Source organism: Rhinopithecus roxellana, chromosome 10 (assembly GCF_007565055.1).
Source record: "Rhinopithecus roxellana isolate Shanxi Qingling chromosome 10, ASM756505v1, whole genome shotgun sequence".
Taxonomy (NCBI): domain Eukaryota; kingdom Metazoa; phylum Chordata; class Mammalia; order Primates; family Cercopithecidae; genus Rhinopithecus; species Rhinopithecus roxellana.
Genome location: NC_044558.1, coordinates 95,404,111 through 95,415,116, shown reverse-complemented (window position 1 = coordinate 95,415,116; position 11,006 = coordinate 95,404,111). Strand labels below are relative to the sequence as shown.

Sequence of the window (11,006 nt, the reverse complement as noted above, 5' to 3'; positions counted from 1 at the left end):
TTCTTTACATTATATATTACTCTAGTGTGCTTCCTTGCTAAACTTGTATTTTTTTTTTTTTTTTTGAGACGGAGTTACGCTGTTGTTGATCAGGCTGGAGTGCAATGGTGTGATCTTGGCTCACTGCAACCTCCACCTCCAGGATTCAAGTGATTCTACTGCCTCAGCCTCCCGAGTAGCTGGGATTACAGGCATGTACCACCATCCCTGGCTAATTCTGGTATTTTTAGTATAGACAGGATTTCACCATGTTGGCCAGGCTGCTCTCGAGCTCCTGACCTCAGGTGATCCACCTGCCTCAGCCTCCCAAAGTGCTGGGATTAGGGTGTGAGCCACTGTGCCCGGCCCCTAAACTTGTATTTTTAAAACTTTTATTAAACTTTGAAAAGTGGAAATAGCAACAGTTTGAAGAATCACTGTTAATTTAATGTCAATATGGTATATTATTTAGCAAATAAAATCTGAGTCCAACATTATGACACAATATAAGAGAAGAGCTCTGAAAGGTCATCTCGTCCACTTCACTTTAATATTTATATGCGTAGTTTCACTTGGTTCCTCATTTTTATGTTTTTTAAAATTAAATACAGGTTATCAAGAAAGTATAAATGAAAGGTAATTGTTTATTACTAGAGAAGAGAAAAATGTATACAAGATAGTCTAAATTCTTTCTCCACATGCACTACTTTTGGAATAAAGTTCCAAATACCAACTTTGAAGATATTTACAAGGATAAATTTTTCTTAACAAGTGACCAATTACTGTGTTGTGGACATTTTTTCATAGAATTCATATACTATAAACTAAATATATTCTTATAGTTTACAGGAAGCTTACAGCAATTATGTATTAACAGAGAAGATGGTATTATATTTTACTGCAAAATATTATAAAAGTGATACAATTTTGTGGCTCTTAAATGTTTAATTACTTGATTTCAACAGGACAATGAAAAAAAAAATCATCAAGACAGGCCTGGCTTTAAGATTTTTTGTATTCAATTCGTTCTACTTTCACATCATCTCCAATTAGCTGATACACATAGGTGACCACTGTGGAAGCCTGGATATCCATCAACACAAATGATGGAATAATGTTTCTAGAAGAAAAAATAAATAATGTCAGTGTTTTGTAGCACAAAGCAGCAGCACTATAAATTTCAATTTAAGATGACTATTTGGATTCAAAGAGAAATCTGTTACATGTCACATGAACAGTTACCAAAAGATTGCCAAAATGGCTAGATTTATTTAAATGGTCACATGTGGCCGGGCACGGTGGCTCACGTCTGTAACCCCAGCACACTGGGAGGCTGAGGTGGGCGGATCACCTGAGGTCAGGAGTTCGAGATCAGCCTGGCTAACATGGTAAAACCCCGTCTCTACTAAAAATACAAGAATTAGCTAGGCATGGTTGTGGGTACCTATAATCCTGGCTACTTGGGAGACTGAGGCACGAGAATCACTTGCACCTGGGAGACAGAGGTTGCAGTGAGCCAAGATTGTACCACTACACTCCAGCCTAGGTGACAGAGCAAGACTGTGTCTCAAAAAAAAAAAAAAAAGAGGTTGGGGCACATTTTTATGTATGTATGTATGTATGTATGTATGTATGTATGAGTCTCGTTCTGTCACCCTGGCTGGAGTACAGAGCCTTAAACGTGGCTCACTGCAGTCTCAACCTCCTGGGCTCAAGGGATCATCTCATCTCAGCCTCCTGTGTAGGTGGGATCACAGGCATGCACCACCACACCCAGCTAATTTTTAAATTTTTTTTGTAGAGACAGGGTCTCAAATTCCTGGGCTCAAGCAACCCGGCCTGGCCTCCCAAAGTGCTGGTATTATAGGCATAAGCCACTGTGCCCAGCCACATTTCTTTTATGAAATGTCACACATGCAATTATTCTACTAAAGTCCCCAAATTCTGTACTACTCACGTTTCCAAGGCATTATATGCCCCAGTGGCAGAACCTGGATTAATGTAGAATTTATTTTCATGCTCAAATGCTTCAAATTTGTGTGTGTGTCCCGAGATAAGAATGTCCACATCAAACTGCCTCTGCAACAGGGCTAAGCTGGCCATATCTCCCCATGGAATAACTTGATGTCCATGGATCAGACCAATTTTGAACTGTCCAACAGTCACAACTTTCTGTTCTGGATAATTCAGATTCTAATATAAGAAAGAGACATAAGAAAATACGTATTTTAGAGATACTGATGTTTAAAAAAAATCAGTTTGCTTAAATATTCAATCTCATGTGGATGTTTTGATGTAGTACCCGACAACACACACATTTATACATTTTTTTGTTTTGAGACGGAGTCTTGCTATGTTGCCCAGGCTGGAGTGCAGTGGTACCCTCTCAGCTCACTAGGTAACCTCCGCCTACCAGGTTCAAGCAATTCTCCTGCCTCCGCCTCTCAAGTGGCTGGGATTACAGGCACTCGCCACCATGCCCGCCCAATCTTTTTGTATTTTTAGTAGAGACAGAGTCTCACCATGTTGGCTAGGCTGGTTTCAAACTCTTAACCTCAAGTGATCCACCTGCCTTGGCTTCCCAAAGCGCTAGAATTACAGGCTTGAGCCACTGTGCCTGGCCCACATTTATAAATATTTTGTTTCTTCTCAGTTTCTAAGGCTGCAACTATATTTAAAATATAACTTACTCAATATAAACTGGAATTTATCATGCAATCCCTTTGTGTTTATTCCTATAGAATATGGGTTCTTTTGTGCATGCTGTAAATAATTATTCACCCCAAACTTGTGATTTTCCTTTACATAAGGCATGTAAGTTAGGGTATGTTCAAATTATGGCTTAATATAGCCTTAATACTTTCATAGATGGCTTAAAATAATGAGAGTTAACACTTATATAGTACTTAGTATGAGCCAGGCACTACTGTAGAAGTTTTACAAATATCAGCTTAATACAAGCGATCCTAGGTTATATTATGATCCCCAGTTTATGGATGATGAAACAGGCACAGAGAGGTTGTTTGTCCTTTCATCTCCCCATTTTTCACCTCCATGCCACCTTTAGTTTATCCAAACTCTTTTTAAAACACAATAAAAAGACACTACGCCCTTCAGTTTGGTTTAAAGAACCCCATTAAATAACACAAACCAACATTAATTTATGAAAAGCGTATATTCCCAGAAATACAATGTGTGTGTGTGTGTGTGTGTGTGTGTGTGTGTATATATATATATATATATATACACACACACACTTTTTTTTGAGATGGAGTCTTGCTCTGTCGCCCAGGCTGGAGTGCAGTGGTGCCATCTCAGCTCACTGCAAGCTCCGCCTCCCGGGTTCACACCATTCTTCTGCCTCAGCCTCCCGAGTAGCTGGGACTGTGGCGTCCGCCACCATGCCTGGCTAACTTTTTTTTGGATTTTTAGTAGAGACAGGGTTTCACCGTGTTAGCCAGGATGGTCTTGATCTCCTGACCTCATGATTCGCCCACCTAGGCCTCCCAAAGTGTTGGGATTACAGGCGTGAGCCACCGTACCCGGCCCAGAACTCCTTACTTTTTTTCTTTAAAGTCAAGTTTATTGAGGCATAATTCACACAAAGTAAAATCTTACTTTTCCATGTGTAATGATGGGTTTTGACAAATGCACATGGCTGTGTAAGCCCTGCTACACTAAAGATACAGAGCAGCTCTATCACTCCTTCAAAACTCCCTCATGCCCTATAAAGTCAACCTTTGAGAAAGGAAGCCACAGGAGGGTTGCTAGCAGAGAAGTAATGTGATCTTACTTCACTTAAAAAGGATCAAGCTGGTTGCTAGTTGGAGAATAAACTCGTTGGAGAAGGAGCAAGAGTAGAATCAGGAAGTTGGAATACAAGAAAATGATACAGTGGCTTGGAATAAAGTTAGTAGAGGTAGTGGCAGTGAAAAGTTCATAAGAAAAACTTTATAAACTTGGCCGAGTGTGGTGGCTCACACCTGTAATCCCAGCACTTTGGGAGGCTGAGGCGGGAGGATCACCTGAGGTCACAAGTTCGAGACCAGCCTTGCCAACACGGCAAAACCCCGTCTCTACTAAAAATAAGAAAAAAATAGCTGGGTGTGGTGGTGTGCGCCTGTAGTCTCAGCTACTTGGGAGGTTAGGCAGGAGAATCGCTTGAACCTGAGAGGCAGAGGTTGCAGTGAGCCAAGATCATGCCACTGCATTCGAGCCTGGGCGACAGAGTAAGACTCCATCTCAAAAAAAACAAAAACAAAAAAAACTTTATAAACTAAATGACAGCAAAAAACAGTTACAAAGCCACTGTTATTCAGTATCTAGTTAGTTAGAATAAGTAATGTTTACTAGGTGATCTAAATCAGTGATTTCAAACAGGGAGGGGCATGATGTATATGTATAGTAATTTTACATTTGGAAAAGAAAAAGGAAAAAAAAAAAAAAAAAGACCTTACCAGTTGAGAAACCCTGGTCTAAAGATAAAGCTCATGTAAGTAAGAATCAAGAAAGGGAGATATTTTAGAAGGGAAAGGGAAATACATCACCTCATCGAAGTCTCCTCTCACAATATGAACATCACCAGCCAGAGTCTTGAGATAGTCATAACTCTCTTTGGTGCAAAGGTTTCCTGTGCAGAGAATGTGCTGAATTTTTCCTGGCACCAGGAGTTTTTTGAATTTAGCTGGCAAACTGTTGCACCGGTGTGGGATGTGCAGATCTCCTAATACCAACACCAACTTTAAAGTGTCAAGGGGAGATAAAGCGTAATGTTAAACATAACGTCAAAACAAAATAGTCTCCTCCTGTAAGACCCTTTTTAAGTCTCTAAGAGATCCCGAATCCCAGAAATTATTCATAGAGTTCCTATCATGACTATTTATTTAATATCAGAAGCTGAATCTATAGGTATTTTTCTTCAGGTCATCAGCTTTGGGATAGGTTTCATCATTGATTGTATCATGACAATTTAAACAGACATACTTATGGTAATGTACTTTGTTCTAAATCAATCTTATTTTGGTTGTAAACAGTTGTGTATATAAAATACAGGTAATCATTCTATTTACCAAGAGTGAAATCAAGCATTCTAAAGTGATTCATTTAGAGACCTATAAATACACTGAATTTTAAAAATTACAAAATGTAAAGTACACTACTGGGCCCTACAGAATTTGGCATTTTTAAAGACTGATAAGGTAATTCATATTTCTGCAGTTGTAACATGAAATGATATATTAATCCCAGAAACATTAAAAGAAATTGTTAATAGAGAAAAATTCTGTAATTTATCTGTACTAGACTGACAACTATTTGCAAGCATAGTAGCCAAAATTTGGCATTTTTGTTACTTCAAACTATTAGGTACACGTTACAGAGATACACAAACAGCCTATGTTTCAGTTTCACTGAGTAAATGTGTGCTTCTGAATTATAATCTTTGATATCTTCACTTTCCTTATTAGAAGTCATACTTTTATGGTCTGGATTAAATTGCTCATATACCCTCGGTATAGTTCCCCAACGTAAAAAAAAAAAACTTTTTTTCACAATCCTTCATGTATATTAGAGCATTAAAACAAAAAAGAGATCAGCTAAACAAGTGATAAATTTAGCATAAAGTGGTTTAGAGCTGCAACACAGATGACAAAAGGAAATTTTGCTTTTAAATATACAAGAATATAAACCCCAATCCTGTAAAATTTTAATTTAAAAATTTCAAGATTTCAGAAACATTAATTTAGTCATTTAACAGAATACTGTTAGAAAGATCATTTAAAAATAGTATCTGTCTGGCTGAGTGCGGTGGCTTACGCCTGTAATCCCAGCACTTTGGGAGGCCAAGGCGGGCAGAATACTTGAGGTCAGGAGGTCGAGACCAGTCTGGCCAACATGGTAAAACCCTGTCTTTACTAAAAAGAAAAATACAAAAGTTAGCCAGGCGTGGTGGCAGGCACCTGTAATCCCAGCTAATTGGGAGGTTGAGGCAGAAGAAATGGTTGAACTCAGAAGGCGGAGGTTGCAGTGAGCTGAGACGGTGCCACTGGCACTCCAGCCTGGGCAACAGCGTCAGACTCTGTCTCAAAACAAACATACAAACAAAAAAATAGTATCTGTCCTCCAAAGGACAACAGAATCAATTTCTGTTTTTTTTTTTTTAGACGGAATTTTGCTCTTGTCGCCCAGGCTAGAGTGCAATGGTGCAATCTCAGCTCACTGCCACTCTGCCTCCGGGGTTCACGCAATTCTCCTGCTTCAGCCTCCTGTGTAGCTAGGATTACAAGCACTCGCCACCACGCCCAGCTAATTTTTGTATTTTTAGTAGAGACAGGGTTTCACCACCTGACCTCAGGTGATCCACCCGCCCTAGCCTCCCAAAGTGCTAGGATTATAGGCGTGAGCCATTGCACCTGGCCCAACAGAATCAATTTCTTCACGATGATCAGTATAAGCACCTTCATTCTATACAAAATGTTTTCCTTTACAGATATTCCATGCATAAATGTACATACCCTTTAACTGCTTTTAAAGGCATGAGTATTCTTTAATATTAAGAAAACATTAAATAGCTAATAGGATAAAACAGTTTTGCCACTGCAGACTTTGTAAATGAAAATTAATTTAAAAAACCCAAAATGTGTGAAATTAAAATGATTACCAAAAGAAGCTCGATTCATCTTGCAACAAAAATTAAAATTTTGCAAAGAAAAGGAATTGTTATCAGGACACAGAGTTATCAACACATAGTTTGTAATCTCAAAGTAACACAAGGTTATGAAATTAGCACACTTTAAATTGTTAAATAAGATTCTTCTTTATAAAGACTAGTTTCAGCAGGTATTTGTTCTATGACCTATATTAATTATTTCAATGCAGATCTCAGTAGACAAAACATCTGTAAAACTAAAAACCACTATGAAGTTTCCACCCTCACTGATAAGCAATATACAAGTAGATATAGAACAATCGTCATTTTAGAGGGGGATTCCTTCTGATATGGACTGAAGTACATAGTTAGTATGGGAATCTCGCTTTGAGAAAAAGGTAAAAATAATAGATTTCTATATTTAAAAGAAGAAGAAGAAGAACCACAACAACCCCAAACTCATAAAAGGGTATATGTCTACAACAGGCTGAAATGTTTGGTACTAATAATGAATGAGCTGTTTAATCTGAATGTACCAGAAAGAACATTAGTAAGACATGGTACTTTATAATGATTGATGACCTAATTCTATAAAGTACTGTGGATTATCCCCAAGACTCAAGACTATTAGCAGTCTAAAGATGTAACTGTATGAATGACCACACAATGATTTCAAATTAGTAGAGATCCTTTCTAGGACAGAATCCTCTGGTTTCCTGCTGATGACAAAGTTGCGGGGAAATAGTGTTAAATAACACATGTCATACTTTGAAACATGTTCCTGCCCAAATTCCACACGTTGACAAATCGGGATAGACATAGAGAGTCCTTTAAGAAAGCAAAAGATCCTGGAAATGGCAGTCTTATAACCAACCCAATAAAAGCATGGGAATTCGGTTACTTCCTTTCAACAGACCTTAAAAGGGTGAGAAATCCAGTCAGTAAACAGCCACCCAACCACCATGGTTAGTAGGAGCTAAGTGAAGAAACTTACTCTGTGCCCAGCCTTAGTGGAATGAAGAAGTTGATTGCAGACAGGGGGGATGAAAAAAAAAAAAGGGTGAAACATGACCAATGTTAAAAGAAAGCAACAAAAAGAAATCAAAAAAAGGAGAACAAAAAACCCATACCAAATGAGCAAACAATTGTTAATGATTTCTGAGTGTTATGAAAGAAAATGTTAAAAATCAGCTGTGCTCAAAACAATACCAAAAGAAACGTTTGCTTTATTTTTGAACATGCCACACACACTTTTTAATAAATTTGTCTTGTCAATTTCTTCTATTTTTCTTAATCTTGTTCTGTACATTGACTTCCATCTCTGTTTTCCATTCTGTTTAGATTTTTATAAGGTTTTATAAAATAATGAATTTAGATTTCTACAAGACATTGTGGAAAATGTATCATCAGTAATAGCTTAAAGGCTAACATTTTCTGGATTCTTAGGGTCTAATTGTTCAAGTATACGGATTTTAATTATCTTACATTCAAAATTCTAGTAGCTGGAAAATTATGCTGCAGCTAGGTGATCTTTTGTAGCTGATGCAACACAGCATCATGAATACATTATCAAGTGATGAACAAATCAACTAAAGGTGAAGACAAAATAATAAAAACAAACATATTCATCCAGGTAAAACTGGACCTTTCCCACACCTGAATTTGCTGCCCACAGACTCTGGACACTGTACTGAGTGTTGAACGTCTGCATCCTTTGCCAAATAAAATGCTTTTAATCATTAAAGAACTGGCTAATGCTAAATTTTTCCCGGTTCTATTTCATACGAAAAATGATGTTCCAGTACAACTACCCTAAATAAGAGGGTTCACCTTTCAAACAACTTAAGAAACATTAATATTTTGAAACCATGGCAAGTAATTATGTCTTCTCCCATGGATAGGTGTCTCGAAATTACTGTAAACTGGATTACTTTAAATTGAAGTCTATTTAGAAGCAAAAATTAAAAGCGAGATTAAAGATTTTAAAGACGCATGCACCATAAATCTTTGGCTGCCACGTCTGTAAGTCCCCTCTTGAAAAGGCTGTTTGTCATGCAATAGTAATAATCTTAAAAATGCATGGTTTCTTTGGTTTCCTTGTAAAAATAAAAATGCAATAAATGTCTATCAGAGGTAGACGTCCCTTTACAGCCAACCTCCATCAACATAAATATGAAGATAATCACAGCTCCATTTTAAACAACTGACTTTTTAAGAGTCAAAGGCACCTTTGAAAATATGATTACAGGCCGGGCGCGGTGGCTCACGCCTGTAACTCAGCACTTTGGGAGGCTGAGGAGGGCGGATCACCTGAGGTCGGGAGTTAGAGACCAGCCTGACCAACATGGTGAAACCCCATCTCTACTAAAAATACAAAAATTTAGCCGGGCGTGGTGGGGGGCCGTAATCTCAGCTACTCGGGAGACTGAGGCAGGAGCTGAGGCTTTAACCTGGGCGGCAGAGGTTGCAGTGAGCCGAGATCGCGGCACTGCACTCCAGCCTGGGCGACAGAGCGAGACTCCATCTCAAAAAGAAAGAAGGAAAATACGATTACAGCTATGAGCCCTCTCTAGCAGAGGCCCCCAATTTTTATGTAGGAAGGTCTGAGGGGCACCAACCTACTGGGGGTGAAGGGGTGATTGCTTGAAGGTGGCTGGAGACTAGGCAAGTCTCCAACACCGGCATTCTCCCCAGAAAAATGTGTATATTCATAAAAATTTCCTAACAATTTCAAGGAGTTCACACATCATTAAGGAATCCTACCCTAAAGGAGCGTAGCAACCCGTGGAAAGAAGTAGTTCCAGCAATTGCAAGCACCAAATCCCGCCCTCTGAGCGCACACCTGTTCATTTCAATGGTAGCTGGATGTTATTTCCGGGGCGAAGAGGGTCGTTTATTCCCTTTCCCTAGATGGGAAACTTAAACGGGTACGAAATGCTGCTCGCTACTTCCCGTTCTGCATCCGAGACGCCAGCTTCCACCGCTACACCCCAACCAGCGGGAGGTGCTTTTTGCGGGAAAGGAATAGGAAACGTCTGGAAACAGAGGAGGACCTTGTCCCTATCCCCGGAACACTCGAGGTATAGAACGAAAGGCCTTCCCTGGCTCGGGAGTGCGGGTCTCGTGACAGGTCGGGCAGCTTAGATGGGCCTTTTTACCCCTTGGATGGCCTCTGGCCCCTTAGGGCCTGGATACGAGACCTAGGCCAGCCGCACCCAGAGGTGGCCGCTCCCTTCTTTCCCTAGCCCTCTTCCTGGGCCCTTCCCAGACCAGCGCGTGGGCCCTGACGCCGAGGCCTCCGGGATTTCCCAATCCCTCCCCCTGGGACTCCCCACGGCTCCCAACAACGCAGCACCCCAGCCGAGAGCCAGGCCTCTGTCGCCACAGCTGCAGCCCTCACCATCCTGTCACCGGGCTCCGCTCAGTCACCACCACTGCCGCCGCCCTCTTCCTCAGGCTTCTCGGCGACCCGCCTACTTAACCGCAACCAATGAGCGCAGAGGGCGACAGAAACTGCCGTACGGAGGCCCGCACGGGCCCTTCCCCGCTGTAAAGCAGTTTGGGAACTTGTGGAGGCGGGGTGGTAGAGTGCAGAGACAAGATCGCGAAGCTTCGAAAAGCGCGGGCAGCATCCGGGCACCTGGGCCGTCGAGCTGAGGCGCGCCTTCTGGGCCTGCTTTTTAGGGCGTATGGCAGCCATGCTGAAGTGCGTGATGAGCGGCAGTCAGGTGAAAGGTGGAGCGGCCTTTGTTGTCTTCCCATTTAGCAGAGAGAAAAGCAGACGTTAATAGGTCGTCCCTACCATCGTCTAATTTTTCCTCATTGCCTTTATGCGCAAGGACTGAGGACGCACGCCCTGGCCACAGTCTCACCCACTTAAGGTCCTGTTAGCTTCTGAGGGGAGGATGAGGACCCATCTCGTGTTACTTAAAGGCAGATGTAATATGGCTGGTATCCGGGAAATGGAGTTGTACCATCGGGCCACAAACTCGGGAAGCTGAAGGCTGCATGGGGAGGAGTTGAGATAAAAAAATAATGCTTGGACAGTAAAAGTATTTTTTGTGCCAAGAGAAAAGCATTAACCAGTGTTTTTTTTTTCCCCCAGATTCTACCATTTTTTAAAAATGTATGACCTTGGAAAAGTCACTAAATCTCTTTGGGGCTCGGTCTCTAAAACCGAAACGGGGGTAATGAGCACCTTCATCACAGAGTTTGTTTGGAGTCAATGAAATGGAAATGCATGTAAAGAGCCCCGCAATAGATGGAATGTACAAGAACTATTAGTATTGTAAACGGCGCTTTCAAAATGGAAATTAGGCCGGGCACCGTGGCTCACGCCTGTAATCCCAACACTTTGGGAGGCCAAGGCGGGTGAATCACC

The 11,006-nt window shown here is 40.9% G+C and overlaps 2 protein-coding genes and 1 non-coding gene across 19 annotated transcripts in view; 1 reads left to right on the top strand and 2 right to left on the bottom strand.

Annotated features, from left to right (window-relative positions):
* Positions 1-500: 500 nt before the first annotated feature.
* Positions 501-10,181, bottom strand: VPS29 (VPS29 retromer complex component). 6 transcript variants are annotated; one of them, XM_010379095.2, is made up of 6 exons: positions 10,026-10,090; positions 9,389-9,632; positions 7,620-7,631; positions 4,527-4,718; positions 1,937-2,172; positions 578-1,099 (listed from the first exon to the last, which is right to left on the bottom strand). In XM_010379095.2, the coding sequence occupies exons 2-6, from the start codon at positions 9,473-9,475 to the stop codon at positions 982-984; spliced, it is 645 nt and encodes a 214-aa protein (XP_010377397.1). In that variant the 5' UTR covers positions 9,476-9,632; positions 10,026-10,090; the 3' UTR covers positions 578-981. The 6 variants fall into 6 exon arrangements, with proteins under 6 accessions (XP_010377436.1, XP_030795543.1, XP_010377397.1 ...); XM_030939683.1 differs by lacking the exon at positions 1,937-2,172 and having other exon boundaries at positions 511-1,099; XM_010379110.2 differs by lacking the exon at positions 9,389-9,632 and having other exon boundaries at positions 10,026-10,181.
* Positions 4,866-4,935, bottom strand: LOC115900185. The gene has a single exon (XR_004059855.1). It is a non-coding gene; the product is annotated as a small nucleolar RNA SNORD50 (small nucleolar RNA).
* Positions 10,177-11,006, top strand: part of RAD9B (RAD9 checkpoint clamp component B) — a 38,065-nt gene continuing 37,235 nt past the window's right edge. For 2 of the 12 annotated variants that reach the window (XM_030939681.1, XM_030939679.1), the window contains exon 1: positions 10,308-10,331. Coding sequence is in view for 4 of the 12 variants with exons in the window: in XM_010379139.2 (XP_010377441.1) it covers positions 10,315-10,360 (46 nt within the window). In the remaining 8 variants the exon portion in view is untranslated. Of the gene's footprint in view, positions 10,417-11,006 lie in introns of all 12 variants that reach the window. The other 10 variants (XM_030939680.1, XM_030939676.1, XM_010379156.2 and 7 more) reach the window with 9 other exon arrangements.

Bases quoted from the DNA above. Each gene is read 5' to 3' on its own strand.
- VPS29 (XM_010379095.2), bottom strand. From the start codon at position 9,475: ATGAACAGGTGTGCGCTCAGAGGGCGGGATTTGGTGCTTGCAATTGCT. The intron at 2,173-4,526 runs GTGATGTATTTC...TTCTTATATTAG, and splicing joins TGAGAGGAGACTTCGATGAG to AATCTGAATTATCCAGAACA. The intron at 1,100-1,936 runs GTGAGTAGTACA...TTTTTCTTCTAG, and splicing joins GCATATAATGCCTTGGAAAC to AAACATTATTCCATCATTTG.